Source organism: Magnolia sinica, chromosome 15 (genome assembly GCF_029962835.1).
Source record: "Magnolia sinica isolate HGM2019 chromosome 15, MsV1, whole genome shotgun sequence".
NCBI classification, from domain to species: domain Eukaryota; kingdom Viridiplantae; phylum Streptophyta; class Magnoliopsida; order Magnoliales; family Magnoliaceae; genus Magnolia; species Magnolia sinica.
In genome coordinates this window covers 844,075-871,952 of record NC_080587.1, presented here as the reverse complement: position 1 = coordinate 871,952, position 27,878 = coordinate 844,075, and the positions used below count along the sequence as shown (strand labels likewise).

At 39.1% G+C, this 27,878-nt stretch overlaps 2 protein-coding genes across 2 annotated transcripts; one reads left to right on the top strand and one right to left on the bottom strand.

The window, feature by feature from the left end:
* Positions 1-1,055: 1,055 nt before the first annotated feature.
* On the top strand, positions 1,056-11,493 carry LOC131227536 (RGS1-HXK1-interacting protein 1). Its single transcript, XM_058223338.1, has 8 exons — positions 1,056-1,361; positions 8,772-8,838; positions 9,077-9,154; positions 9,234-9,286; positions 9,842-9,978; positions 10,118-10,182; positions 10,974-11,032; positions 11,145-11,493. The coding sequence occupies exons 1-8, from the start codon at positions 1,209-1,211 to the stop codon at positions 11,232-11,234; spliced, it is 702 nt and encodes a 233-aa protein (XP_058079321.1). The 5' UTR covers positions 1,056-1,208; the 3' UTR covers positions 11,235-11,493.
* Positions 11,494-15,893: 4,400 nt separating this feature from the next.
* Positions 15,894-21,090, bottom strand: LOC131227581 (uncharacterized). The gene is made up of 2 exons (XM_058223391.1): positions 20,807-21,090; positions 15,894-17,453 (listed from the first exon to the last, which is right to left on the bottom strand). Exons 1-2 carry the CDS (start codon positions 20,860-20,862, stop codon positions 16,427-16,429), a joined length of 1,083 nt encoding a protein of 360 aa, XP_058079374.1. The 5' UTR covers positions 20,863-21,090; the 3' UTR covers positions 15,894-16,426.
* Between the last annotated feature and the right edge of the window lie 6,788 nt (positions 21,091-27,878).

The window sequence follows — 27,878 nt, the reverse complement described above, 5'->3', positions numbered from 1 at the left end:
ACCAAGTAAAACAAAACAAAAAAAGGATATTTCATTTACATACCTTCCTTGCCACCAGCCACACTTTAGTGAGTCATTTCATCAAACATTTGGTGAGCAACATCAATGATAAAGTAACCGAGTCACTAAACTGGTTCAATCCGAATTCGATTTGAGTTGGATTCAATCCAAGTTGTGTTGAGCTTGGGCCGCTCAAACTCATTTTCTAGCTCAAAAAATCAAATGGAACTTAGCTTTCAACCAAGTCAAATCAAGCTTTTTTGAGCCGAGTCAAGCAAGCTAACCAAGCTACCTCGGTTCGTGTACACCCCTGGTTATCCTATATTTTAACTTGGATGATTATATATATAATTAATACAATTATATATATATATATATATATATATATATATATATATATATATATATATAAAATAAACTAATATAATAACAAAAATATTAGCATGTATCTAAGCGGCTAATCCAACCGGCCCACCTGGGTTTAGAATTCCCAGCATGAGGTTGGGTTGAGTTGGGTTAAGGGTGAGATATACGAAAATTGAGTTGAGCTAAGGTTGAGATATAAAACCCGGACCCAGTATCCGATTCCAAAAGTTTCTTCGACCCACGTCCACTATTTGGTGATCTATACCGTTGATCTGATGGACCAACCATAAAATGGTTAATACCGGAAAAATCTCCCGCATTAAAAATCTAAATGTCCCATACATTGGCCCTTTCACATGGACTGTTCATCAATGATCGATGTTTACTTATATATTGGAAAGACACGATCGAAGGGTTGGGATTTTCCATCAATATCATGATGCAAAATAGCAACGGTCTGGATTGCAAAACCATGTGCCCCACTTGTCAGAATTAAAAATATCCGTTTCCAGACGCACGAATCTTCCCATTCGGCATGGGGCGAACGATAAGCAGAGTCCCTGCAAGATCAGGTTAGAGATGACCAAGTGAACCAGCTAAAATGTGCCACGCTAAATTGACCAAAATGCCCTCCAATGTCTAATCCGGGTTCTCCTCCAAGCAGTATGGGGCGAACGATAAGCAGGGACACTGTAAGAACAGGTTAGAGATGGCCAAGTGAAACAGCTAAAATACGCTGCACATCAAAATGACCAAAATAGCCTCCGTTCGCCAGCGCGCAGGTTAAGTTGAAGGGCGTGGAGGGCATGGTCAGCTCCGGAAAACAGAAAAAATAGAAAAAAATGGCAGAGAGTCCTTCGCCAGCGGAGGAGAAGCCATGGCACTCGTACACCGCCGAGGATCTGAAGCGGACCATGTACGAATCCACCGACTCGGCTCTGCAATCTGCTCGGTCTCTGCAAGAGAGCTCCTCCACGCATTTCAGAGCATTTCAGGTGCTTTTCTTCCTCTTTCTTTTCTTTATTTATTTATTATTATTATTATTATTTTTTTTTGAGTTTGGAGAGTTGGGTCTCACCAAAAATTGCATTTTTTGATCTGGGTGTGTCTTAGATTTTTTATTTTTATTTTTTTTTCTTTCCTAAATTTCTTGGGTTATTTTTTTTAGGGGAATTGATATTTACACCCCTCCTGTTTGATTTTTATACAAATGTGTACTATTTCAATTATCAAAATATGAATTTGGTGTATTTAAATCAATCAGGATAGATATGAATAGTGAGACTTTGGAATTTTGGAGTGTTGCGTCCCGCCAGAAATTGGATTTGTTGATTTGGGCATGCTTTGGTTTCCTTCTTTTTAATAATATCTTGGGTTATTTTATTTATTTATTTATTTTGGGAAATGATATTCACACCCACCGTGATTGATTTTCATACAAACGCTAGTTCAATTCCCAAAATGGGAAATAAGTGAATGCAATTCAATTTGGGTGGGTGTAAAGAGTGGCTCTCTTTTCACTTGAGGTGTTGGTGTAATAGATTGTGTATTTGGGAAATAAATGAACAGGAATGTTATGCCTGCAAGAAGAGATCTGAGGTGCAAAGGGTGAAATCAATTTCTCACTGGGATGAGGTGTGGATTAGGTCACTTTCTTTGAGATAGTTCACAACCGTTGGTAGATTGTTCTAGTGAAGTAGGTTCTCAATGTGCCATCCCCAAGATATAGTCTCCCAGCATAGGCCTTAGAAAATAAGCATCCTTCTTGAATTCAAACTACTTTCTGTAGTTTCTAACACAACATCATAATCAGTCCTAAACTTGTGTAAAAGGGGTGAATCATTCCATATCACCTGGACTTGGATGAATCCGATGCCATACGGGGTGAGTCGCCCCCTTGTATATGTGAATTAGAGGGTGTATTGGATTGCCTAGGACTGAAATTGATATGTATCAGGTGACTCATTCTAGTTTCAGCTGATACTTCAAACCATGCATGTAACGTAATTTCACGATAGAGATAAGACAATAAGACACGTGACTTTATACCATGCAATGGTGCCATCACGTTTTCCGTTGGACTAGTGATTTTCTGTATTTGCTGGACTCACAAAAGTTGGCACCACAATTTCATATGTTTGTTCCCACATGTTTGAACATTTGGAGATGTGCCTTTTATGTGATCATCGCATACCAATCAAACTGAAGGGGAAATTTTGTTGGACAGCAATAAGACCAACCATGCTTTATGGGACAAAACATTAGGTAGTTAAGGAACAACATGCTCATAGGATGAGCATAACTGAAATGAGGATGTTGAGATGGATGATCGGCAAGATGAGAAATGATAGAATTAGAAATGAATGCATTCAAGGAAGCTTAGAAGTAACAACAATGGGTAAAGTAGACTTAGATGGTTCGGCCATGTGCAATGGTGACCAAGCAGTGTTCATAATATCGTTATCATTACATGTATCGGATATTTGGGATATGGAAATATGTATCAATATTGTTGATAATATTGTAGATACCGGGAAGTGTATTGCCGTTTGAGGGAAACATTGGGCAAGCATTAGGAAAAGGGTGTACTTTTTCAGTGAAACTTTCTGAGATGTTAAAATAAGCATGATTACACCCTTAGGACAAAATATTGCCAAAAAAAAAAAGTTATGCATAATACGTCCCCATTGTACAGTAGCCCAAACTGAGCCTTGTTGGAGAAGATTATCTAATTAATAAAGATAGTTTTAATGCACTTATTTTAAGAAATAATGCAATAATTCGGAACATATAATGTGATGTTTTTTTTTTTTTTGAAATGGTAAAAGAGAAATTTATTGGAAAAGTCCAATGACCAAATAATACAAAGGAAAAGACCAAATCAAAAGAATACAAAGGCCAATGCCCACTCAATTACATTCATTTCTGCCATATAAAAAAAAACTTCAGAAAAATGACCCCTTTGATTTCGAAAGCAGTGACTATTTTTCTCGTATCAAATGCTCTAAAGCCCCGCCAATAAGCATAAATTACATATTTGTTTCCCACTCTTACTCTTTTCCCCTCATGCCAAGCCAAGAAAAAATGATCAATCGATCTTGGGGAGGTCCATTGATGCGGATATTAGTCGTGCAGCCTTTAGAATGTACTAGAGGAGGAGGCATCGCCGACAAAGTACCGGAGCGGAGGAGTTGATGTAGATGGACGTTGGGTCTATCGGACCCATTTTCTAACATGCTACGAGTGCAAGAGCGGCATGACCGCAGGCCCTTGGGGCGGATTTCACACCCTGTGGAGAGGGAGTTTTAGTTTTAGGCCTTTTTTTTTTTTTTTGGTTCTTTTCCTTATTTTCAGGGGCTTTATTGCACCCTCTTTTTTTTTTTTTTTTTCCTTTTCTTTTCCTTCTGTGGCTTATATATACAATGTGAGAAACCTTACTTTATTATTGAATGAATGAGAATTTAATGCAGGAGCATTTTCATACCGGGCTCCAGTGGGGTCGCTTGTGGGATGCAGGGGTATACTCGGGGTGATTAATGCACATTTCACACTGAGCTCGAGTGGGGTAGCCTGTGGGATGCGAGGATACACTCAGGGTGGGCGGCCCGTGTGAGGCGGTACCCATATGATTTGGGGCCCACGAGGCGGGTTCGGCCGAGGTCCTAACCCATGAGATGTGGGGCGTGGGCCATGAGATAAAGGGATTAATTCGTTATACTCTAACAGTTTGAATTTTTAGAGTAAGTGATTAATTGTCCTGCATCAAATTAGTATCAAAGGAGGAGGTCTCGTGTTCGAGACTCCTCACCGGGGGTGATTAATGTAGGGGCATTTTCACACTGGGCTCAAGTGGGGTCACCTGTGGGATGCAAAGGCACACTTGGGGTGGGTGACCCGTGTGATTTGGGGCCCATGGGGGAGGTCTCGTGTTCGAGACTCCTCACCAGGAGTGATTAATGCACATTTCACACCGAGCTCGAGTGAGGTAGCCCGTGGGATGCGGGGACATGCTTGGGGTGGGTAGCCTATGTGATTTGGGGCCCACGAAGGGGGTTCAGCTGAGGTCCTAACCCATACGATGTGGGGCCTGACCTATGAGATAAAGGGATTAATTCGCCATAGTCTAACAATTTGAGCTTTTAGAGCAAGTGGTTAATTGTCCTGTATCAGAATTCGTATGCTTTCTTTCTCTTTTACCAAAGAGATAAGAATTTTAGGATTGGCCCTTGGGTGTTGAGGATTCCACCCCAATTTTAGATTTTCATTTTTTCTAGATCTTCGAGGTGCAGGAAAAGGTAAGAATTAACCGTCTTATTTTCTTTGATGCCCCAGAATCTGTACTTTCTTTCATATCGAACACATCTCTTCTTCATCTCTTTCGTTCCTCTGCGGATATTCCCTTCTGGTTTCAACGGAAAAGAGAGATGACTAGTAAGGAGAATCGGATCTAAACTTGACTGTGGACTGTCTTATACTAGATCTAGCATATCCCCATATCCCTAGGTCCTCCATTTTTTATTGTTTACGTGATTTTATGCTAAGGGGCATGATCCTGACAGAATGATTTTATCTCTGTGTTGAGATTTGCTTAATCCCCATGATTGAAAACAGTTAGTTGATTAATTTTATTATTTGAATATCTTCAACCTGATTATACATGCATATAGGGTTAGGCCATCACATGTCCCTGCATTACCCATGAAACTCTGAATAGATTGAGGAAGCCAAACCACATCTTTGATGCAAATAGGCAATGAATGAATGAATAAATGATTGACCAATTCCTCATCATTATAACATAGCAGGCACACATTAGGCAATATTAAGCCATGCCTTCAAATATTATCAACTGTAAAGACCTTACTCCTTCCCACCACCCATGCAAATGCGGCCACCTTAGGAGCACCATATCTCCAAAGAAATGTAGTATGACACTCGCCTTGCTCAAATAATGCGTTATTTTAAAACATTCTTAGGAAGAGATTCCCAAAAATCATTTTGAAAAAAAAAAATGATTTTTTTTGGAATTTTTTATTTTATTTTCTGGAATATTGCAGGTAGTCATGCTAGTATCGTCTCGCATGTATCAACGGCACAATGTGTTTATTTCAAAGGGCTATTGTTGATATCTTGGATGTTAGAAATATCAGGCAATATTAGCAATATTATCAATTGTATTGACCGATTCATTGTATTTTTTTTTTTTTATATTATATACTCTATATCTATATCACTAGCTTGTGGTAAAGATCATATTGACCAATATTGTCAATAATATTGGTGATACCGGGGACATTGAGACTAAGAATTGGACCTGTTAGGAATGAGTCGGTTCAAGTTGAAGGCTCTAAAATGGAAAGGGAAAGGCCCAAAAGAACATGAGTGGACGTAGTAAGAAAAGACCTAAGGACCTATAGTTTAATCAAGGAGATAATCCGTGATAGGGTCGAATGGCGAAACAAGGTTCATGTAGCTGACCCCAATTAGTTGGATGATGATTGGTAATGATAGCCCTTTTCAGCTTTGTTTTCTTCTCAGGCGGTTGGGAGTGGGGGCGAGCTCATGTAGTAGTGCAATACAAGGGTGATGATTGAGGGCTCTAGTAGCAAGCTACTGAGTTGGGCCCTCCCCCACAAGAAATTAATTTAGTATCACGTGGACCAATGGCCATTAAATGTTGTAGTTGGTTTACCAAACCTATGCTTGGTAACTGTATAATCCTTCAAATATAACTCACCACTTCAAACCAATTCCTTTTAGTTTGTGCCCTCATCCTCCTCTGAGTCCCTCTGAACCTAATAAAATTTCCCCACTTTACTAGAGCCATCTTTAGCTCTCATTGTGCATTATAGAATGATCTTAGTGGCTCTCCATCACTGTATATCCTTTTGGGCCTACTCTTGATGTCCTCATTCTTGATCATAACATCCGTACGCCTTCCGCACACCCATCTTAACATCCTTTGCAATACTTTTCCTTTCCTCATGTTGCCTCTTTGTTGCCCAATCTTTGCCCCATATAGCATAGTCAATCAAATAGATGTCTTTTAAATGTTTCCCCCAAGTTTCATTCACTCATCTCTACTCCATCCACCTAGTTCCAATTTTGTTGGACACATCCTCATGGATCTCTCCATGCTTTTGGATTAGAGCCAAGGTAATGAGATATGTTGGTTCGAGAAATCTCTTTCTTTATTTAAAGATAACAAAATTTATTGAGAGACCCACCAAAGCAAAAGCAAAGCAGGGAAAGAATACAACCCAAAAAAAGGTGAAAAGATTGACGGCATTTGCCGCCTCTACAATGGAGACCCATCCCACCCATTCGAACTTATCCTTCCTAATGACCTCATCCATGGAGGCACTCATGTTTTGGAAGTATTGGTGATTCCTCTCCTCCTAAATCACCCAAAGCATTGCCATAATAACAAGCCTCCACACCTCCCTACCTTATTTTCCCAACCCTCCCCCATGCCAAGCCCACAAAAGCTCTTTCACCGACTTCGACATCGCCCATGCCACGTTGAGGATATCTAGAAAGCAATCCCAAATCTTCTAAGCAAAGAGACACTGGATAAAGAGATGATCAATTGATTCTACATCACCCATACACAGATTACAAATATTAGGAAGGATCATAGATCTTTTTTGGAGGTTGTCGATCGTTAGCACTCTTTTCCTTCCCACCAACTACCCAAAGGCTACGACTCTCGAGGGGGTTCTATAAGAGCAAGGATGAAGGGGATGGCTAGAGCTTGGAGACGGGTGGATCCCAAAGCAACATGTAGAAGGAGTGGATGGAGAAGCAATCCGAGCTATGCACATGCCATACCATAGAATCCTTTCCCCCTACCATGGGTAAGAAGAACTTGAGCATGTCCAGCAATTTCATCAATTCCTCAGCTCCCTCATTAGTTGTATCTCTGCAATAAGGAGGCAACCACACCATGGATCCGTTGAAAATGGAATAACAACATTGAATTGTAATTTTCTTGTCAATCGCAAGACTAGCCATTCTTAGAAAGACCTCCTGTGGCCTTTTGTCCCCACACCGAACATGATGCAAGACAATTAACCACTTGCTCTAAAAGCTCAAATTGATAGATCATGGCGAATTAATCCATTTATCTCATAGCCTAGGCCCCAAATCCATGAGTTAGGTCATTTGCCGAACCCTCCTCGTGGGCCCCAAATCCATGGGTTCCACCTCACACAGGCTCCAAATTACATGGGTTTTGTACTTTTGCGGGCTGCCCACCCTGAGTGTACCCCTGCATCCTACAAGCCACCCCACTCAAGCCCGGTGTGAAAATGCCCCCTTCATTAGAACATCTTCCCATAATCAAATTCAACCAAGGGGTATAAAATCAAAGAAGCAAGCAAAGGATGTGAGCCGCCCCCCAGCAAAAAAGGAGACTCCCTGACCAAATTTAGAAGATGTCGACTCCACAACTTTCCAAAGACTGGAGGCACAGGAAAGCAAAGATCTCTTAATTTCCCATCCATTGAGGTGGGTGTCATACTTGCATGAGATTAACTTGCTACACAGCCTGCCTTCTTCAGTTCCAAACATCCACAGCCATTTGCCTAATAACGCCATATTCATGGATTCCAACTCCCTAATTCCCACTCCACCCTTGGCTATCTGCTTGCAAACCTCATGCCACTTGAGAAGATGGAATGTTTTATTATCCTCAGCCCCCCTCCACAAAATCTCTTCTTAACTTTTTCAGCCTACCCAGGACTGATTTCAGGCATTTGAAAAGGGACATAAAGGACAGTGGTATATTAGAGAAGGCTGCTTTAATGAGAGTCAGACAACCTCCTAAGGACAGGTGCCAACACTTCCAGCTCAAAAGCTTTCTTTCAATTCTCTCTATAACCCTGTCCCATAAATACATCGAGAAATCTCTTGACAATTGATTTTAACTAAAGCTTGCTTCTGTAACTATTCCAACCAAAGTTTCATTCGAGATAGCCATGGTCCTTCCAATTTTAAACCTCTGGACTCTAGGAAGCTCCAAGAAATGGGGCAGGCTATGGTGACGATCATGATAGTGATCACAACAGCGATTATGATGATTCTAATGCCTTCCTCTAAATTTCGTCGACTAGCGCCATGTCATTTATGTTGGCTTAGTGCGAACCCTGATACACTAGCTTCATCTCTGGTCGTGTTGCCTCTAGAACCTTGCTTAATGGTAGTTTTAATTCATCTATAACATGTGCAACTCAGTGCTAACCCTCATAGGCTCATATATGTACAAGTGCAGCTCAATGTGAATGTTCATGAAATCACTTTTCCTGTTAAATTCTCTCTTACGGGATGTAGGTTGCCAAAAAAAGAGATGTACTTATTCAAACTTAATTCTCTTGGTGATGATATTTTTCTTCTACATTTTGTAGGACTTCATTCCTCAGGCAAAGTCTCAATATAAAACCTATGAAGACATCTTCTTCAAAAAACTTAAAGGTGGGTGGGTTTACTTCTGTTTCCTATCATTGTTACTATGGTTATTAAACTAAAGGTGGGTTATTTTCTTTCTGAATCAGTCAAGGGGCTTTCTGCACCACTTAAAATTTGGTTCCATACATGTATTTGCATTTTGGTGTCGAGAAATGCTCTATGGATGGCATGGATACCCATTAAACAATCGTTTACTTAAATTCTGACATTTTGGTTTTTTGCATTTTCTTCTTACTGCTTTCAGGAGAGTTGATGAGTGCACGAGAACACCCCATTGCGGCAGGTGGAGTCGCTGTTGCCACGGGTCTCCTTCTTATGCGAGGTGTTGCTTAATCCTCACTTGTACATTAATTGATTGCACTATTTATCTTGATATGGTTTCACAGTCTTCTGATATGCAGGCCCGAGACGGTTTTTGTTTCGCCATACATTGGGTCGCCTACAGAGCGAAGAGGTAATCTCTTTTCATCTGATTTATTCATGAAGAAGGCTCAAACATCTCTAAAATGCTTGATGCCTCTATAGTTGTAGCAGGGATAGCCACTAGAAATCAAGGAGATGTTTGATACACTGGCAGAGTATGACAGTACATATGCATATCCTTAGCCATTGTGCACATGGCATACATTCGCCTGCCCTCTAAGCTATCCAAATTGTGGGCATCATTCCAGGCAGGGCATAATTCAAAGATTACACTGAATTGATTATGCTAACTGTCTGATAGATGGCCATTAAATGGATGCTTAATATGCAAGACAATCAGTGGTACTAATTTGAATCAGATGTCAGGATCGTCAGATCAATCTGATTTGGAGACTTCACACCATCTAAAGTGGGGACTTGAATGGTTTGGATTGAGACCCAATCATGGATCAATGTTAAAATCTTGTACAGTGTGTAGTTTTCACAATCCCATTCTTCCAGGAAGGTTTTTTCCCCTTTCTCTTTCTTTCTTCTCTTTTCTGTTATGTTCTTCCTAATTTATCTTGAATATCTTTGCTTTGGGCAGGCACAATTTATCAAAGCTGAGAAGAACATAAAAGAGCTAGGCCTATCTGTTGATCTAATGAAGAATGAGAGTAAAAAACTGCTACAAAGAGCAGCTTTTGCTGAAGAAGAAATGAAGAAGGGATATACTAAGCTCAAGTATTAGTTTTCGGCTCCCTCAATTCCCTTCCCCCCCCCCCCTTTTTTCAACCTTAGCTATTTGCATTTGCATGCTAGAAATATATGCTTTTCTTTGATTTGGTGTTTAATTGAAGTCGTTCCTTGTATATATCTGCAGTGATGCTGGAAATGAAATACAAAGGCTTGCTAAAACCATTTACAAGATCGAATCTGAAGCGGCAGGTATAATTGCAATTTGGTTTTCCTGCAATGGTTTTGTCAATTTGATTCCTCGTTGTGGTGTGGTGAATGTTGTAGAGCCGTTGCATGTTCCGTTGGATTCTGCGATCTCGTTTTTGTCGTAGTTGCTCTTAAACAATCTCGTTCCTTATTCACAACAGAGGTTTTGGTAAAACTCACATGCACCTTTCAATACTCAACACTACACACAACCACATGTGCCAATATGTGGGACACCCAAGGTGCATGTTAGGTAGGCTGTGTCGTGTTGCTGACCTGGCCCCTAGAAAATTAGGTCAGCCAACTTATCAGGTGGGTCATACATCCAAATTGAATGTGGTACTTGGTATCGTGCTTTCCCAAACCATCTATTGTTTTCGTTCATGACTGATGTGATGAGTTCACTGGCCTTATTTTCAGATAGATTTTTCTCTGGGGTCCGAGGACATGGTCCTTGATAGAGTAGAATGGCAGAACATGATCTGTGTAGCCGACCTCAATTAATTGGGATAAAGTTTAGATGATGATGATCATCATCATCCATGCAGTCTTAGTGAACAGCTTGTATGTCCCACATACGTGCAAGATTGGGTGTGTGGCTGTGTATAGAGGTACTCATAGAGAAGTGCATGGGCTTCTTAGCAGAGCGATTTGCATTAGATGTTCGATTAGCAATATCTCTTTCTATCAAATATGCTGTTTGTGTTGAGAACACTTCTTCCATGCTACATGCGCATTTGTTAATTCATGATGATTTCCACGCATTATCTTACATACAAAATTCCAATGTTTAGATTTGATGGATGGGCTAAGAGCAATTCCTGGTAGGGAGGCAATAAAACTTCGAGCAGAGGCAAGTCAGCTGTCTATATTTTCATAAATTACCATTGAAAATTTCACCTTTGTTTCTTCAGATAAGGAATTTTAAGAATATTCACGGTGTTTATGACTCGTGGATTTCTCAGGTTGCATCCATGGCATCCATTGCGAAAAAACAAAGGACTGCACTGGATAAAAGAATACTGAAGATTTCAGAACTGGGGATCTCAGTTTAATGACTGAAGAGGATCTAAAGGGCTATAATGGAGGTTTTTGAAATGACGTCTCCATGACTAGGCTTGAATAGAGATTGTAATAAGAGAGTGCGTTTCTTGGTTTTTGTTCATTTGGAATTCTATATACTTCATGGCTGGAAGTTTCTCCACAGCTCAGCCATGTTCCTCCCTTTTGTTTTTTCATTACAATATTTTCAAGAGACGACACGTAACGGTGAAAAACTGTCTAAATCAACCGATCCTCCTGCCAGTAGTGATATTTTTGTTGTTGCTCTTGAATTTCTCTTGTAACTTGTAAGGTCCAGCATATGATGCTGGACCGAACGATACTGCATTGGCGCCTTTCGTGGAATTGAAAAACTATCGATTGGATCCCATAACAGATGAGACATTTCCCAGAAATGCATCCACTCATGATGATCTGAACTGACCGATTAGTCTCTGTGAAAGGAGGATTCAACAAAAGCTCCAATTTTAATTGTAAAAGAAAAAGAGTCCAGCACAGAGATCTGGGCACAACCCATTCGCGATGGGTACGGCCAAATGAACTATCTGGTTTCACTGGTTGATGTTTGAACAGAGAATGCTGATTTCTTTAAGAAATCTTTAGTTTTTCCTCATGTATTGTGTGGGGCATCCTAACCATGGTTTTAAGACCCGAGACGTGGTCAAGAGTCGCCTCCGAATAGGATGAGTTGGGTCAACCAAGCCCCAACTTGATTCAGGCCCGAATGAATGTGTCAGGTCAGGTCAACAAGTCTTTTAACCATGATCCTGATGGGATGGTATGGTCTGAGTTGTACTTGAGTGCTCTTTAGAAAGGAATGATTTTTGTCAGGAAAGCTTATTTCTAGGTAGCCTGTCTTGGTCTTGTTCACCTAAGTCAACTTTGTCCTAGTCGAGCCTGATCGCTGTTTGTTGTTTCTTGAAGCTTATCTACATCTTATTTTCTCCTTCAAAACACTCGAGCTCTGTGGGGCCCATCAGGCTATCAAAGTGAAATCCACTATCCATCAATCTTCTCCCATCATATTTACCATACAAAATTAAAAAATTCAGCTCAATGGAAAAATAAATCTATTGGGCCAGACAATAGGAAAAAAATCTGTAAAATCATGGGTATGCCCTTTAAAATCAAGTGGTCCGGCCCACCTGAGTTTTGGATCATTAAAAAATATTTGGTATGTCCCTTCATCCTTGTGGGAGGAACCTAATTAATTAAATCTGAGTTGGGTCATGGCAGGTTTGGATTGGGTCTGTCCAGCATGACCCATTTACAATTAAAAGGTCAGGTCAGGTCAAGCTGGATGAATTTTTGAATTTTTACATGGGCTAGGTCGGGTCAAGCTGGATGATTATTATTATTTTTTTAAAAAATTTACGTGGGTTAAGTTGGGTCAGAAGGTAATGAGTCGTGGGTCGGGTTTGGGCAATAATTCTTAGCCCATTTAATAAATGGGTTGGGCTTGGGCTGACCCCAACCTGGTCTGGACCTGACCCATTACCACCCCTAATTTACAAAACACTAGGCTTTCTACATGAAATGACAAATTCCTGCAAACCCTTGGATTAGGAACACTATCCTGACCCATCTAACAAGCATACCAAGACAAAGGAACCCAAAAGAATAGCTATGCCATGGGAACCACCATCTAATTCAGAGTGCAGGCTTACATGGCTAATAGCCATATGATACTATATGTTCCAGTCAGTGCACGTACTGTGGGTTATCTTTTCTTGTAAAGAAGATCCACTGATTACCATGAATATGCAGAAGATGGTATTTAAGTTATGCTCTACAGCAACCTTTAAGCTTTAGTAAACCACACTAGGACATGTATCCCTCAAAATCAACAATATAGCTCCCAATGCTCCCATCGCATCCATTGCTAACCATTCTTTATGTTTACCCCACCAAATCGAATTTATCAACCCTCGGTCTGCATGTTTCAGCTTAGATTCCTGAATAGATCGCTACTAACTGAATTTTGAACCTTTTACACATCTTTAAGCTGCCCCCTTTTTGGCACACACCCAAGACCCCTCACATTCCATGACATGATCTTCATTTAAAATTCGTCTATACCCCCCTGCCTTCCTACCACAGTTGACACTTCCTGCATTTTTCTGTGTGCAATTCAATCAGGGATAAGGAACATTTTCGGCATTTTTATGTATGAAATCATTGTGCTTTTCGCTCAAAGCTGCATTATCGGCTGCTTGCATGTGCAGTTATTTCAATTGCAATGGTTCGGGGAGATACAAGTACTTATGAAAATACAATTCGGTCGTGTCTACATTATTGACCAAGAATTGCAATTTAATCTGATAGTACATCCAAACGTGCACTAAAATATAACACAAGTGGAGTGTTGATGTCAAGGGGCCAGCAGGTTGTCACAACTCTGTCAAGCAAATCATGAAGCCAATTTCAAATAGATGGGACAAGGCTACAATGATGGAGGTAATGATCATGAAGATGACGGCAACGAGTATGACGGCTATCCAAATGCACCCTAAATTGTATGATCTGTTGCCACAGTGAAATGGCAGGTCCCAAGTTCCAACTTCACTCCTGCATGCAAAAAATAAATAAATAATAGAAAGATGAACAAACCTCTAGATTAAGCATCCAGATTCAAGTAAACACCCGTGCAGATTTATTTTTCGCTGCTTTAGAAATTGTCAGTGTCAATCTTTGTCTCGCCTTTGCATCTGCAATGAAGAATGACAAAATGAGTTTATGATTATTTTTTTAATGTCTGATTTTGCTTGTAACTGATGTTTTAAAAACTGATGCGAGTACTGAAAAAAAAAAAAAAACTGTCCGATTGTTGGTAGACCCGGCTCAAACAATGGTCAAGATCGAATTAAGGAGGAGATGAATCCTTTAAATTAAAAAAATTTTAAAAAAATTAAAAAAAAAAAAAACACTCAAGTTGACTACTTGAAATTCTCAAAGGAATACACAAAAGAAGACACATCAATCACGTGAAAAATCAAAGTAGAGCATAAGCCTTTTAAACTCGACCAAGTACTAGAACGAGTCTATATTCAACTTGGAACAGGTCATTGTTGGATCTTGAATCAAGTTCCAAGTTTCTAAACCTTTCCAACATCTCATCATCAGATTATCCTTCAAGACAAACAAATTCATCATCAGATGCACAAATTCCAAACAATTCCATACCAAATAATGATATCACAGAGTAGTGAAACAAAATAAAACTTATGGCCACTTGACCATTTCACCTTCTGCCATTTGCTTTCCCCCCAGAATTCCCTCCACTCCAGTGGCACCAGGCAGATGTGGGGCCTGGTGGCATGTTCAAGGAATCCAAACCATCCATAAGATGCATCACCTAAGATTTCCTGATCCAAAACTCAGATGGGCAACAGAACAGGGAATGCTTGGCAGCCTACTGTATTGTGTATATATATAATCAAGGCCATTCATACCCTTCATCCAGTCCAGATGAAGGGTTGGGCCAAATTCAGGCTGTTTTACGACTCAGGTGGGCCCCTACGAAATTCAAGGTTGGCCATTGACTCCCAGTTCTTCTGTGGCCCACCTTAGTCTTGGATTATTCTGATTTCTGGGTCCTCAGGGTTTTCTACGGTAACGCATCTTTATGGACAGGTTGGATTATGTCGGCATATCATGTGAGCCCCACATCTGCCTGGTACCTGTACCACTGGAGCACACCCTTTCTTAAAATGTAAACCCCAGCTGAAAAAAAGAAGAAGAAAAAGAAGTGAAACCTTAATCCATTGAATATCAGGTGTACATTCTTAACAATGAATCATAAGCTCAGAAGAAAATGAGCGAGAGAGTAAAAAGAAGTTGGTATGTCTTTGCTTGGGTAGTAGAACTGGGCCCACCAACACGACATTGGCTACCACAGGTGCAGGGCTCAATTTTGCGTTGCTTATCAAGGGGTATAGTCAGATGCTCTCCTAGAAGCCAATTTGAACTCTGAAAAACTTAGGGTCAAAAGCAGAAACTTACACTGGTATCTTCTGTGTCGGTCATGCGCCTGCATTACCACTGCTAATTCCTTGAAACTCGATCCCTATGATAGTGGGATCCTTCAAAATAACTTGAACACCCAAGTTCATTGGATAATGGACTTGAAATCCAGATTGTCTGATTATGAATACCCGAGTTGGATTGGACTCCGGAGTTATTGATTATCCATGGCAAATCATTCAATTTGGCAAACAAGTTCCAACTTGAGTATTCTAACACGATTCTACTTATAACTGAGAATTTGGATTTTCATGATCAGCCGAAATCAATCCTTGCCAAACTAAACGTCCATACCTGTACTTGAGTAACATGACAATTTTCCATTCAGATGACCAAGTAGTTGCCTTTACATTGGTATCCTCATCCTTGATTTTAGAAAAGAACAAACATAGTTCAGTATGCCAGAGAGCAAAAGAGGTTTTTTCCCATCATCCCGCACCCTTATGGATAACTGTGTTTTCTTTAGCAACACACATCCACGACCACTGTGTTTTCCTTAGCAACACACATCCATGACCACTCTTTTACAGATCACCCCATAAAGAGGGAGAAACAGCTCTCTCTCTCTCTCTCTCACACACACACATCAATATTGCATTTTCTGTTTCATCATTGACAAAATTCACAGCTGTGTAATTTCCAATGACCTCCATTACGGCTCTTATTTTCAGCTTTTACAAACTCACAGAAGCAATCCAGGATCTCTGCCAAGCTGCTTCCAGTTCCTGACATAATACAACTTGATGCTGTAGATTATTGCACTCTCGCCCTTCTGAGCCAACCAATTCTTGGTTAAGGAAATTCACAATGATTTGTGGAGCATTAGGTCAGCCCACAATAAATCTACATGTACCACCCACCTTTCATCAATCCAAACCATTCATATGGGTCACACCAGGTCAACGGAGAGACTCCAACATTCTCCCCCACTGGATGGAATTGACCTTCTGACTGGGCCCCAGAAAGAATGTGAACTTTTGGTTGAAATTCCTGCATTCCCAATAAATGGCCAGGATCATTTGCTAGGGGTAACACTTGGGCATAGGTGATAGGTGCATAGCTCATCCCAAGATGGGTCCCACCAGATCAACGGGTTATATCAATGAAAGGTGGGCTCCTTTCAGCCTTCAACCAAATACCAGTTCAAAAAATGCCAAATAACTCAGTTCTGCAATCTTCCATGAATCTCTCGCACCAATAACCTGGAGTCATCAACCAGGCATTTGCTCGCACAAATGATGCTTCTGCACAGTTCATGCCTGGGAGCTGGCTTTAGAGGCTCGATTACTGTGAACGGATCTGTTACTGGATCCATCTTGCACAATTCCTTCGCCGGCTGAACATGCTTCCACCAGAAATCAGATAAAGCCAACTTCAGCAGCTCCCAATATTTCTGGTCTCTCTGTAATCTGAACAAGCTGCTGCCATTCGGAGTCCAGATGTAAAAATCCATCCAATCTTTGTCCAATATTTCCATTAACCCCTGTGCTTGTGGCATGAAATGGAGAGGAATCCGTGACCATGGCAGAGACTGGCCCACTTCTCCGTTTTCAAATGGGCACTTGACCTCCAGCACCCCACCGGAAGGCAGCCCATAGAATTCAGGTTCAACTACCCCATCTGGCGAAGCTGCGAGCCAATCATCTTGTTTATTACTCCTATTGTAGACCTGAAATTCGGGAAAACAAACGCTGTTTCCAGTTATTAGTTTATACCGTTCCAATGCAACCTCTTCCTGAATATTGCTCCAACAGGTCGCAAGATTCCCAGTGAATGGTTCAATCAGGCCAATCTTCTCCAACCAGAGCTGGACTCTTCGGCCAGGCCAGAACCCAACAGCACCTCCGAAAGTGCTTGCAGTCAGCTTATGCTTTCTTAGTTCCTGCCAGTTTTTGAACCAGTGTTGTAGCCCACTGGATTGAAGGACCGAATAGCTTCCTGAACTCAAGACCTTTGGGGAATGGCCATAGTGGCGCAAATCACTTCTAGACGGATAATGGTGCACTTGATTGTATGGTGTGGTCCTTCCGTTTCTCGGCACTCGTACGTGTGAGCTAGAAAAGTCACTGTCATTGCTGTGATACCAGCCAACAGATTCCCCGTAGTTCTGATTGTGCTGAGTTCCGTGATATCTTGAGGCACAAATGGCAGGAGGCCAGTTAAAGTTTGAATGATGAAAGCATCTGGCACTACAAGCAAAAGAATATATAGGTTTTTATCAGTCAAGAATATATGATTTTGGAAGAATAAAAACAAGAGAGGAAGCAAGATTGTGGGTTTTACTTCTACCACTACCAAGCTTAACGGTAACGGTCAGCCGTACGACTGCTAAGATATAGGCCGTAATGGCCGTTACAGCCCTGTACAGTCAAATTTTTTAAGGGGAAAAAATGGTATCGTCTCGTATTGGCCTGTTATGGGTGTTACGGGTGGATACACACCATTTTTTTCAAATTGGGATTACAGCCCTGTATTGCTTAACAGGTCCCAATGTTACTGTTACCATTTCGTAATCGTTTTTTAATACCTTGACCACTACATAACAACCTTTATTTTCATGAAAAACAGAATAAGAATTCAACAACTAAAATCAAACTGTTGAGCTGAAAATGTTATTTCACAAGTTCCTGTGAAAAATATAATAAGCGACTGTTGAAGTAAATTTATTATTTCACCATACTTTACATAATGTTCCCCAATAGCATATTTTAGGTGACGCAAGTCCCTTTCCAGATGAAATAAAACCCTATTCAACCAAGATCTTCATGTAAAAGTGGGTTTAAAGGTCAAGTTTGAAAGTGTTTCGTCTTGTAGAAGGACAAGTAAGAAGGGCCAATCTATTAACTCACTTCTGCAGCACCCAACATGACTCATGTAGGGTATTTGTCCCTGGAAGGTTGAGGTTTTCAGATTGGCGACATTTTCAAAAATAAAACGAAAAACCACCAGGACTCCTTTAGTTGTTTGCCATTTCTTTGATTTGTGTAGGCAACGGCCGTTACGTAATGGTAACGGTCATAACCGTTACGCGTTACGGAGTCGAAATGGCCGTAACGGTCCCATAACAGCCCAGTAACGGACCGTAACAGTCATGTTATAGTTTTTTTCAAAAAATAAAAAAAGGCCATAATGGCCGATACGGGGGCTGTAACGGCCAATACGGGTGGCCGCTACAGTGGTGCCCGTTATGGCCACCATTACCATTTTGGAACACCTTGGTAGGCATATTGAAAATCTTACACTTATTGCTTTCTCTGGCTCCCTTAATCTTTTGAAAAATTAGTCCCAGCTTTATGCAATATATCCCGTAAGATGCATGACTACATCATACGAGCTCTTTCCTAGCTGAAATATAATGCCTGTATTACCAATTTTTATATGTAAATTTGCATTTTAATGTCAAGCTGAATCACATCCATCCTTCCGTAGTAACAATAGAAACAATATTGATGTGACTGGCATCTTAATTCCAGATCATAAATTATCTATATAGTATACATCGTAATTGCACCAAAACTGATTTCCATTACTGACTAGAAATGTTGCCACATTTGTTTCATTTTCACTTTGTTTCTTTAAATTATATATAGTCTCCCACTCGTTAGATAAGCTGATGGAGAGAGTGTAGTGTGTGTGATCCAGGGTTCAATCCCTGGTAATGTTACCTTTCAAAAAGGGAAAAAAAAAAGAAAGAAAAGAAAAGGGGTTAGAACCAAAAACCTACTGTGTGCTGAATTTTACTGACTCCAATCTGTCAATTATTTCTAAAGCTAGTATCTGTCCTTGAGCATTTACCATTACTTCCAACAATCAAGAAAAACATTTACAACAAGTCTATCAATAGTTCAACAAATGAAGAATGGAGTATGAAATTTAAGCCAATAAACGAGTGGAAAAATAGAAAAACCAAGAAAAAATTATGTGATCTGTTTATCATCGATACACAATGCAATGAGATTGAGCGAAAGAACATGATATAGTACAGTATCAAAACCCAATGATGCTATTCAACTAAGGGAAAAAAGAGCCTAAATTCACTTCAACTCTTAAAAGTCAATTGAACAGAAATTTCAGTAACAAAAAATATCATAGCCTTCCTATGTTAAAATCTGCATCATCCTCCCATCATCTTAGCCTTCTCCTAGCAATTTAGGGCCAGAACTAAATTTTGTGTGGTTAAAGAAAATAATGAAAAAGGGGAGTCCAAGTTGAAAGAATAAGTTCCTTTTTTGTTGTCTCCCATTCATCAATGTGATAGGATGAAAAAGATTGTGTAGGAGACCATATTGATATTATATGACACCACAGACAACTTTTTTGTTCAAAGGCAATGATAAGTGATAACTAAATAAACACCACGAACCCATCATGCAGTTCAACTAAAGGGGAAAGAAAACTAAAATCCACTACCTAAAAAAATTTGGTAAGTGATAACAACATCATACTCCTTATATATACTTGTATGATTATAAGCACCTATCTGAACATTAAAATTTCTTTGTTGTCACCTATCAAAGAAAGGTACAACAAATGTGTTGGGAGTTGAGTAAAAGGAGAATGTAATACGATACACCAAATGACCAAGTCACGAATCAATGGAAAAAAAAAAAAAAACTTCAACAAAAAACAGAAATCCACTGAAATTCATAAGAGGAAAATGCAGGCAATTTTAGAAATAGCAAAACTAGGTTATGCATATTAATAAAAACATATATGAATAAACCAAAAAATAAAGAAAAATAATAACCGAAATTGACAAATGAAGGTTTTGAATTTTCACAATAATCAATGCAACATGAAAATACGGAAAGTAAGTGCCATAGAAAACTCAAATTGCCATTTGCCTAAGAACAATAAAAGAACATGAAATCCACTTAAATTCCTAAAACTTGATTGAATAGTAATTCCATTTACTTATTTGTTTTGAAAACAAATAGCAACTGTAACAATGCCATTGTCATATAATTATTCGTAAAAATGAAAAAAAAATAAAATAAAATTATGCATTGCAATGATCGATGCTATGCGAAAGACGCTGAATAAAAAGAACAGCTCAATGCAATACAATACCAAAAACACAACTTACTATTAAAGAAAAAATGAGAGCCAAAAGTACACGAAAGTTCTTAAAATCAATTGAATATAATTTTATTTGGAAGATAATTTCAAACACCATAACAACGAATTCTCCATACCAACAAAACCATCTCACGAAATAAAAAATTTCAAAAATAAGAACCCAAATAGAAAAATACAATTCCTAATGTTGCATTAATCGAAGCGGTGAAAAATACATCAAGACATTGAGTAAAATAACAGCCCAATACAATACAATACGAAAACCCCAGCTCCGGATTCGATCAATTGGATAGCAATTTCAAGAAAACAGCAACGTGTTCTCCGTATCGATTAAGACCATACAACAAAGAAATCAATTTATTTTAAAGTTTTTTTTTTTAAAAAAAAGGATTATTTTTTTAACATTGCAGTCATTAGAGCTATGAGAAAATGCATTGAGAGATTGAACAGAAGAAAATCTGACCTGGAGAAGGCTTTTGGAACGATGAAGGTTGTGAGGTTGATCTTTGCCAGCAGCATTCGGGAACTCGAATGCAACTTGGGAATCTAGTGTTTATAGATCATCTAAAAAATCTTCTTCTTTTTTCTTCTTTTTAAAGATGGATTGAAGAAAAACAAGGATCGATTAAGAAGCTGAGGTTTGTAGAAAGGAGAGCTTCCATTGAGATATGAGAAATAAAAAATCCTGGTTTACGGTTGGGGTTTTTGGGAGGAAATGGTGGTTAGGGTTTAAAAGGGAATGTTCTTTCCAGGCGCGCCATCTTCCGGCCCACACGCACGGCTGAAACACGTACATCATGGTGGGGTCCACAGAGCACCGACCACCAGCCATTGGCTGGTGGGTAGCCAATCGGTTCCCCAGATAAACATCAACGTGAGATCTAAGAAGATTTCAGGGCCGACGTCATCCTGTTATTTTTTAGAGTCGGGATCCTCTGTCATTGTTTGATATACTTTCGTATCAAAATTATGCTCTAAAATGGATTGGAAAACATATACAGACTGGAAATTGGATTGCGTACTAAGTTGCTCAGTACACTCGTATCATACTGAGTAAACTCAGTTGGGCCCACCTTGAATGTATGTGATCTATCTACACTGTCCATTCGTTTTTCCATCTAATTTAAGAGGTTGATCCAAAAGTCAAATTATATCCAAAGATCAAGTGGACCATACCACAGGAAACAGCGGGGATCATGATATCCACCGTTGAAACCTTGCTAGGCCCAACAATGATGTTTATTTGTCATCCAACCTGTTCATAAGATCGTACAGATATGGATGAAGGGAAAAAATATATATAAACTTGATCCAACATGTCTATAGCCCCCAAGAAAATTTCAATGGTAGACATTCAATTCAACCATTTCGTATGGGGTGGTCTATTTGAACATTGTATGTTTCATTTTTTGGTTGAAGCCTTAAAATTATCTTTAAAAATATACGAACGGATCAGATAAAACATATAAATCATGGTGGACCATACAGAGTTTACTCAGTACGCTAAGCATAGTGAGTTACTCAGTACGCAATCCGCTCCCTACAGACTGCGTGTATAATGGCAAAACATCAGAGCGGGCCCCGTAAAGTTCAGGGGACGGCCTGAAAGGTAAATGTGGCCTGTGTGGTTACCCATGTGGCATGATTTAATTGTACTGTCTACCGCTGCTAAAGATGAGCCCAGCAAAACGGAAGCGGATTATCTGGATATGGATTGGCTACTCCCCGCCACTAGCCCGGTGGCTGATGGTCGGTGCTCCGTGGCCCCACTCTGATGTATGTGTTTCATCCATGCCGTTTACCCATTTTTACAGATCATTTTAGGCTATTTACCAAAAATGAGAGGGATATAAATCTCAGGTTGATCACACCACAGGAAAATAATAGTGATTGGATATCCACCATTAAAATCCTCCTAAGGCCCATTGTACTGCTTATTTGACATCCAATCTATTGATTAGGTCATATGGACGTAGGTGAAGAGAAAAAACAAATATAAGCTTGATCTAAAACTCTTACGGTCCCAAAAAGTTTTTAATGGTTGTTGAGACTCAAATATCGCATAATTTTCCCCATTTATATCTCGGTTTTATGAACATAAATTATCTTAATATTTTATTTTACTCATGTATATGTTACAGAAATTTAAGAGCTTGGATTGAAAAAAAAAAGTAAGAATTTGATGCTAAAAATAACAAGCCAAGGGATGGATCTTAAGAGACCAAAATCAAGAATTCACATGTTAAATATCCAAGAAACCAAGTGAGGAATGAAAAGAATCTAAGATTTGAAGTGAAGAATCTTAAAATCGTTCTGAAAAGTGTATTCTAAAGCTCAAGTCTATTTTGAAAAACTAAACGCAGCAGGAAGTCTGTTTTAAATGAACTATGCAGCGAGATAAGTCTATTTTGAGAAAATACGTATATTTGAGGCATTTTCTAGAATTTTCAATTTTGTACGAAAATTGGAATTCCCTACTTATAAATAGGGCCTCCTAGAGCATTCTTAAATATCATTAGAAGCATTCAATAGCAATATTTAGAGTTTTTAAAGAGTTTTTAGTTTTATTAAAGCTTTATAAGTTGTTTTTTTATTTTAGATCTTTTCTATTTACATTTTTTTTTGTTGCTTTTTATTTCTGCAATTTAATTATGTTTTTCTAAGTTCCCTCTAGCCCAAGTTAGAAGGGAAGCACATGGGTTTAATATTTCTTTAAAATTATGATGATTGATTGTTTTAATGATGAAAAGAATGGTATATGCATATTATTTATTATTTAGGTTTTATTTTTTATCCTCTTGTGAGATCCATATGTTTCCATCATATGAGATCCACGTTGATGGATAGGCTTACCCTAGATCAATCAAATTTCCTAAATAGGAGAGGTTCTCACCTGTTATATGTCTTTGATATTCATTATCCTATAGATATTGAATACTTAAAATCACTGGCGCTTGAGAATATATGTCAATGGTGCAAATCCATCATTTTCTAATCTTTTATATCATTTATTAAAATATTTAAACTGTTTTATTTTCCGATTAGTAGTGCTCGGATCTTAGTTGTGTTATCCAAGTCATCATGATTTTATAACATTAACCTATGCGTGGAACTTTGAAGCTTGGGTGTTATTATAGTGATTGGATATCCACCATTAAAATCCTCCTAAGGCCCATTGTACTGCTTATTTGACATCCAATCTATTGATTAGGTCATATGGACGTAGGTGAAGAGAAAAAACAAATATAAGCTTGATCTAAAACTCTTACGGTCCCAAAAAGTTTTTAATGGTCAACACTCATTCAACACTGTTTCCTGTAATGTAGTCCACTTGAGATTTGGATATACTTTATTTTTGGTTTGATAACTTAAATAATCTTTTTCACATACATCATGGTTGGGCTCACGGGGAGCACCGACACTGGCCATTCGCTGGTGAGGGGGGAGTAACCAATCCGTTTCCATGGCACACGTGATAATCTGAAACGGACTGCCTGCTCCCTTGACAGTCTGACACCAATATGGTGGCTGGGGGTCAGTGCTCTGTCGCCCAACCATGATGTATGTGTTTCATCCATTCCGTTCTTTGATTTCTACAGATAATTTTAGAGCTTTATCTTAGAAATGAGAGGGATTTAAATCTCAGGTGGACCACACCACATGAAAACAATAGTCATTGGATATCTACCATTAAAATCCTCCTAAGGTGCCAGGTCATGCAGGCCCAGATGAAGGTAAAAAATAAAAATCAGCTTGATTCAAAACTTTTATGGCCCTCAAAATGGTTCTAATGCTCGATGCTTGTTCAACACGGTTTCCTATAATGTGGTACACTTGAAATTGGGATATACCCATTTTTTGTCTTGTACCATGTGATCCATGGATGGATAACATCGATGAAACGCATACACCATGATAAGGCCCATAAAGCACCGACCACCAGCCATTGGGTGGTATTAGGGGGAGTAGCTAATCCATTTATCATCTAAAGCATGTTTGAAATTTGTTTGGTCAAGTATCAATTCCTGTTTTCAAGAATGACATATGATTCAGCCAAATTCATTTCCTTATATCATTTTAAGGACATCTCTTCATGAGTAATAGTACCGGTGAGTAGATCAACGAAGGCGGTGCTCAATGATCTTGGGCTTGAACAAGGCTATATACCACTTTGGGTAGGATTTGGGATGAATGTAGAGGTCGGCCAACTTGTTCAACACTCTTTGGTGAATGTTATGAGAGCAAGTCCACTTTCTTACTTGTCTTGCCTGGCAGGCATTGCTAGTCTTGGGTCCCTGGCATATGAGTTTGGCTTTTTGCAACCTAATGTCCCACCAGTTAGGGGTGATTTTTATAACGTGAAAATATCATTTGTTTTGCATGGGTCTAACAAAGTTGTTCTATATTTATAAGAAATGAGAGAAGAGATCCTTACTCTTAATCCGGTGGTAGGCTCTCAAGAGTTTCAACACCCGGTCAAGGGTTTGAATATCGTGGTGAAATCCCATTATGGAGTGTGTGTGTGTGAGAAGTAGTATTGATGCAGTTTTCTAGTTAATCCTTCATGGACCCTTGAGTACCTCCATAAAGAGCAAAACAAGAAAACCCAGTGGAAAGAAGTGGTTTTATTGATTATGTGATCAGAAAAGTCAACAAAGACTTTAACGCATGCCCGGATTATAAGATGGATGGTTGTAGATGTAGCATGTGCAGTGCATCTCTACATTAATTCACGTGGTGTATAGCTAGAAGATATAATTAATGTATGTGTGGCACGTGTGGCACATATATTATATTTAAAAATTAATACAAGTGACATGCATAGGGTGCTTGAATATGGCCAACCACACATACAACTATGCCATGAAATACTGGTTCCCACGTGCACCACCCTAGGGATAATATCTTATTCTCTCTCTTTTAGTTCAAAAAGTAAAACAAAAATAAATGTATGAATATACCACTGGAATTTTGAAAATAGTCATTTTTATGCATAAACCAGTTAGACAAATTATCCAAGATCATTTATGTTTAATACAATTTTTTTAAAAATATTATTATTATTATTATTGTTTTCTGCTTCAAAATAATTGTTTAAATTTAGATAATACTTAGTTCACATTCCATGAATGTTTAGAATGAAAAAAAAAAAATGAATAATTTAATTTAGCAAGCAAAATACTGATTGATAAAAAAAAAACTACCGAAGATATGAATTTAATCTTAAAATTCTTCCTTTTTTTTTTTTTTTTTTTCATTTACCAGTGTAATTAAGGGTAAACGAGTAATAATTATTTACCCATGTATTTACAGCATTAACCAAGTTAGCATTGACAGGGAGTTTGTCTACAAGCCTCCTGCTTTGTAAATTACATTAGTATAGTATTCATGTATAAAAGTCATAGGGACCTTGTGATGTAACTAACTTATCTATACGTCACCGGTCCATTCAGCCCGTCCGTTTTAAAGCATGAGCCAAAATTTGAGGGAGATTTGAAGCTCAAGTGGACCACACCATAGGAAATAAAATGGTGGCCATCGAACACCCAACATTGAAAACTTGTTAGGGCCGCATAAGTTCTGGATCAAGAATATATTTGTATATACCCTTCATACATGTTAGTGTGATCTTATTAAAGGGTTGAATGATATATATATATATATATATATATATATATATATATATATATATATATATATATATATATATATATATATATGTGTGTGTGTGTGTATATATATATATATTGAAACAGATCCAAAAAGATTCCAATTTTGAATGGCCAATGTCATTGACCACTTTGTTTATTGCAGTGTGGTCCACTTGAGCTTTCAATCAGCGTCACTTTTGGGCTCATATTCTAAAATTAGATGGTAAAATGGATAGACGGTGTGGATCACACGCATACATCACTTTGGGCTTCATGATGTGAGCCGTGCTCCATCCATGTTGGATTTCATGCACCTATGCGTTGTTTTTTGAGCTAGGATGCGTTTTTGTTGATAAATATAGTAAAATATTATGGTATTTTCAATGGAAGGGATTTGTGTCCTAACCTCGCCTGTATTTTTTTTGACTCAGGTGGACCACACCATTGATGTCTTTTGCATTTAATGCAGCCCAAGCTTACCATACTGTATTGTCCACTGGAGTGTTGGATCTGCCTCATATTTTTTTGACTCATAACTTAATATTATTGGAGAAAATGAATGGACAGTGTGGATAAATAGGTACATCATGGTGAGCCCCGACCCACATAAATCCGAACGTTCATGGCTAGAGACTTGGAGGGGGGGGGGGGGTTGTAGGGATCATCATGTTTCTGCAGCAATTGTTACAGGGAGTTCCTGGCCTGGCCCCCTCCATGTCCATGTGAAATGGAAACGGATTGGCTACTTCCCCCTGCCATCAGCCAATGGCCGGTGGTCTGTGCTCTGTGGGCCTCACAATGATGTATTTGTTTCATCCATGCCGTCCATCTATTTTTCTAGATAATTTTATGATATGAGGCCAAAAATTAGCTATATCCCAATCTCAGTTGGACCACATTACAGGAAACAGTGTTCAATAAAGGTCGACAATTAAAAGCTTTTTGGGAGCCATAAAAGTTTTGGATCAAGCTGATATTTGTTTTTTCCCTTCATCTAGGTCTGTATGACCTAATAAACAGATTGGATGTCAAATAAACAGTACACCGGGCCTTAGGAGGATTTAAATGATGGATATCCAATCACTATTGTTTTCCTGTGGTGTGGTCCATCTGAGATAAATATACATATCATTTTTGGAATGGAACCATAAAATGATCTTTAAAAATGGATGAACGGAATGGATAAAACGCATACATCATGGTGGGGCTCACAGAGCACCGACCACCAGCCACGGGGGTGCTGGCAGGGGGAGTAGCCAATCCGTTTCCATGTGAGATTTACTTCCTCCAACTTCAGTAACTCATCATATGATATGATGACAGCCCAAATATAAACAGGAACAAGACATGTGGGCCACACAGAGGAAGCAGTGGGGAATGAAATCCTACCATTGAAACTTTATGGGGCCCACATAAGTACTAAATAAGGCTGTTGTTTTTGTTTTCCCTTTGTCCTAATGAGAAATAGCTTATAAAAGCGTTGGATGGCATCTAAATATCTCAGTAAGCTCTTCAACTGTGTGTTTTCATCCCCTCTTTTTCTTAGGAGTGGCCCACTTGGGTTCTTGATCTGCTTCATTTTTAGCCTCTCATCTAGCACGTGCAGCTGGAAACTGATGTAGGCTCCCACACGTGATGGTGGAACTGATGGATGGAGTATTCGTACGGACACTGCTGTGGGCCCCACAGGGCTTCATGAGCATGGATGTATTTGTCTTATCCACAGCATCCATCCATTTTTTCAGATCATTTTAGCACATGGGCTCAAAATTGAAGCATATCCAAAGCTGAAGTGGACCACACCACAGGAAACAGTGGGAGAATGATCTCCACCGTTGAAACCTTCCTAGGGCCGAAATTGATGTTTATTTGTCATCCAACCTG

What these genes read in the sequence shown, in the direction of transcription:
- LOC131227581 (XM_058223391.1), bottom strand. Translation starts at nt 20,862, where the DNA reads ATGCTGCTGGCAAAGATCAACCTCACAACCTTCATCGTTCCAAAAGCC. An exon ending in GTTCCAAAAGCCTTCTCCAG is followed by an intron (nt 17,454 to 20,806) that starts GTCAGATTTTCT and finishes TTTTGCTTGTAG; the next exon opens with TGCCAGATGCTTTCATCATT.
- LOC131227536 (XM_058223338.1), top strand. Translation starts at nt 1,209, where the DNA reads ATGGCAGAGAGTCCTTCGCCAGCGGAGGAGAAGCCATGGCACTCGTAC. An exon ending in GGGTCTCCTTCTTATGCGAG is followed by an intron (nt 9,155 to 9,233) that starts GTGTTGCTTAAT and finishes TCTGATATGCAG; the next exon opens with GCCCGAGACGGTTTTTGTTT. An exon ending in GTCGCCTACAGAGCGAAGAG is followed by an intron (nt 9,287 to 9,841) that starts GTAATCTCTTTT and finishes TGCTTTGGGCAG; the next exon opens with GCACAATTTATCAAAGCTGA.